Source organism: Cebus imitator, unplaced genomic scaffold, assembly GCF_001604975.1.
Source record: "Cebus imitator isolate Cc_AM_T3 unplaced genomic scaffold, Cebus_imitator-1.0 Scaffold196, whole genome shotgun sequence".
NCBI lineage: Eukaryota > Metazoa > Chordata > Mammalia > Primates > Cebidae > Cebus > Cebus imitator.
The window spans coordinates 1,897,001-1,900,610 of NW_016107511.1; the positions used below are offsets into that span (position 1 = coordinate 1,897,001).

Here is a 3,610-nt window from a genome sequence, read left to right on the forward strand (position 1 = left end):
AAAAAAAAAAAAAAAAAAAGAAACTGGTCTTATTCTAAGAAAAGCTTTCCATTACAGATTATAACCACCTAAGAGCTTTGACCAGCTGGGTATGGTGGCTCACATCTGTAGTCTTAGCTCTTCGGGAAACAAGGCAGGTGAATTGCTTGAGCCCAGGAGTTTGATACAAATCTGGGAAACATGGCGGACCCGCGCCTCTATAAAAATACAAAAAACGCCAGGCACAGTGGCTCACACCTGTAATCCCAGCACTTTGGGAGGCCAAGGCAGGTGGATCACTAGGTCAAGAGAACGAAACAGTTCTGGCCAACATAGTGAAACCCCTGTCTCTACTAAAAATACAAAAGTTAGCTGGTCATGGTGGTGCACGCCTGTAGTCCCAGCTACTCAGGAGGCTGAGGCAGGAGAATTGCTTGAACCTGGGAGGCAGAGGTTGCAGTGAGCAGAGATCGTGCCACTGTACTCCAGCCTAATGACAGAGTGAGACTCCATCTCAAAAACACACACACACACATAAAATCAAAGTAAAATAAAAAGATCTGTCATCAAGATCCTATGGAACGCCAGATAAAGAATCACTTGACAAGTTTCTTTTCAAGGACAACACAGATAAGCAATGGTAGTAAATTTAACATTGTTACATTTCATATTAGTTTGTACATGTCTTTAAGGACAACAATTTAAGAAAAATAAATTCACGTAAAAATCTTATATTCTGGCAGGGCATAGTGGCTCACGCCTATGATCCCAGCACTTTGGGAGGCCGAGGTCAGGAGTTCGAGACCAGCCTGACCAATATGGTGAAATCCTGTCCCTACTAAAAATACAAAATTAGCCAGGTGTGGTGGCATGCACCTGTAGTCCCAGCTACTCAGGAGGCTGACACAGGAGAAATCACTTGAAGCGGGGTGGTGGAGATTACAGTGAGCCAAAATCACACCACTGCACTGCAGCCTGGGTGACAGAGCAAGACTCCATCTCAAAAGAAAAACAGCTTATATTCTTCAAAATAGAAAAAGTAGAAGCCTGGATCCCATCAAGCCTTCACACTAGTAGGAAGCCTGCCCTGTAGCACTGCTCACACCGCACTGCCTGCAGCAGGCCCTACCTCTTCCTCTGCAGACACCAGGAAGGCATCATTCCTCCAGCTGTGAAATGAAACAGGGTAGAACCACGTATCCACTCTAACTAGCAGAAGAACTGGCACAGATCTAAGGTAGCATGAAGCCTCAGAGAAATGTCCAACGTGAGCCTCAGGTGAAACCTGTCACTAAGCTTCAATATACATTGAATAAAATTTTATAAAATGAACATATATCAAGGATTCACACAAATTTTGAAAGGTGAAAACATAGAATATCCAGGAATTTAAAAAGCATTTTGGGCTGAATGTGTTGGCTCTTGCCTGTAATCCTAGCACTTTGGGAGGCTGAGGCAGGAGGATTGCTTGAGTCTAGGAGTTCAAGACCAGAGTGAGGAACATAGTGAGACCCTGTCTCTATTTTTAAAAATAATAAAATTAAACAAAACAGCCAGGCACAGTGGCTCATGCCTGTAATCCCAGCACTTTGGGAGGCTGAGGTGGGCGGATCACGAGGTCAGGGGTTTGAGACTAGCCTGACCAACATAGTGAAACCTCGACTCTACTTAAAAATACAAAAATTAGCTGGGCGTGGTGGTGCATACCTGTAACCCCAGCTACTTGGGAGGCTGGGGCAGGAGAATTGCTTGAACCCCGGAGGCAGAGGTTGTGGTGAGCCGAGACCGCACCATTGCACTCCAGCCTGGGCGACAGAGTGAGACTCTGTTTCCAAAAAAATAATTAATTAAACAATACAAAACAAAATCCTTTTTTTTTTTTTTTTTTTTTTAAATTGAGATGCCGAGTCTTGCTCTGTCGCCCAGGCTAGAGTGCAGTGGCACAAGCTCGGCTCACTGCAATTTCTGCCTCCCAGGTTCAACTGATTACCCTGCCTCAGCCTCCTGAGTAGCTGGGAATACAAGAGCCCGCCACCATGCTCGGCTAATTTTTGTATTTTTAGTAGAGACAGGGTTTCACCATATTGGCCAGGCTGGTCTCAAATGCCTGACCTCAAGCAATTTGCCCACCTTGGCCTCCCAAAGTACTGGGATTACAGGTGGGAGCCACCGTGTGCAGCCAAGACAAAGCATTTTGAGGCATGTGCAAATGAACCATCAGCAAATACCTGGTTACTTGTCATAAATCTGTTTGACTAAAGTAATAAAATTTTAAAAGCAGTTTCATATCTAATTGCAACACAGCAAACCTGTTTTAAAAAGTTATCTCACTAAACAAAAGTCTAAAATCAGTCTCTACTTAAGGGCACACAAATGTAAAGGCACAACACAGAAGATATTATTTCAAGAAAAGCAAAGATCCAGAGATTTCCACTTAATTGCAGGTTCTCAGAGGGCACAAACTTACACCGTACCTGGTATCTTTACCTGATCCCCAGGTGCGAACTCCACAGCCACCCATGTTGTCTTCGGCTCTGACTGCTCTACAGAAAGAAAGAATAGTCCCTTAAACCAGAAGCTGCTCTCCAGTCAATCTCCAAATCAGAAAGAGCTGTTCATAGAAGTCCCAGGATCAGCTTCTCACAACAATAACAGCATAGTAAGTTAACTAAGTATTAACACACAACAGATTCATACCATGTGTTGCCAACATCTTAAAAGTGAAAATGGCATTTACAAAGAAACTTACATTTTGTCATTCCCACCATATCGTTCAAATTCTCGCTTCCCTCTCTGGTCAAAAGCATCAAAAACTCTGTTCCCAGGGCCACCTCTGCCTCGGCCACGAATACCCCCTCTCGGGCCTCCACGTCCTCTCAGCGGTCTGTCTCGCTCAAACCTATCACCTGGTCTAGGAAGAAATGGATATAATAAAAACTGGTAAATTAAAGGTCTAAGGTCTTTTCCAGAAAAAAATTCTGAAAGAAAATCATGGCTATAGTATACTGGAAAGAATGGTGGCTTGAATCATAAATTAATAGTTAATGTTTACTGAGCACATACTATAGACTGTATACTTGGCATTGTTCTGAGCACTTTACATATAGTAATTGGATTCTCACAAACAAATCTTTAATATACAATTATTGCCTAGAGATGAGAAACCGAAGCACAGAGTAGGCTAAGTGGTGGAGCCAGCCCAGGAGACACAGGTACTAGACAGGCTTAGTACTAATCCGAGTGGGACATTTCTTTCTCTCTCTGGATCTATTTCTTAATTAAAAAATGAAGATGTTAGATAAATAAACTCGAAGGTTCATTCCTGTTCTAATGCTAAATCTTCAAGTTAAATTTGGAATATTTTATATAAGAAAAATGGTTAAACGTCAAAATTATGCCCCTTCTTAAGTCTTCCTCCCAAACACACAGGAGGCCGGTAACATCTGCAACTGTGAAAACCTTCACCTGCCTTCCACCTCATTACTCCACAGAAATGGCCAAGGGCAGCTGAACACCTCTTTGTGAAGCCCAATGGCAACTTCTGTCTTCAAGTCATTTGACCCCAGTGTCGTATGACACTGCCGGCCACTAATTTTCCTGACTTTTCTGGCTTCTCTTTCTCTGCCTGCCC

The 3,610-nt window shown here is 43.1% G+C and overlaps 1 protein-coding gene across 2 annotated transcripts in view; it reads right to left on the reverse strand.

Moving 5' to 3' along the window:
• HABP4 (hyaluronan binding protein 4) overlaps positions 1–3,610 on the reverse strand; it is a 42,134-nt gene that overhangs the window by 23,210 nt on the left and 15,314 nt on the right. For both annotated transcript variants that reach the window (XM_017547182.2, XM_017547181.2), the window contains exons 3-4: positions 2,729–2,890; positions 2,454–2,522 (exon numbers count right to left, since the gene is read on the reverse strand). In XM_017547182.2, the coding sequence (XP_017402671.1) occupies positions 2,454–2,522; positions 2,729–2,890 (231 nt within the window). The remainder of the gene's footprint in view (positions 1–2,453; positions 2,523–2,728; positions 2,891–3,610) is intronic.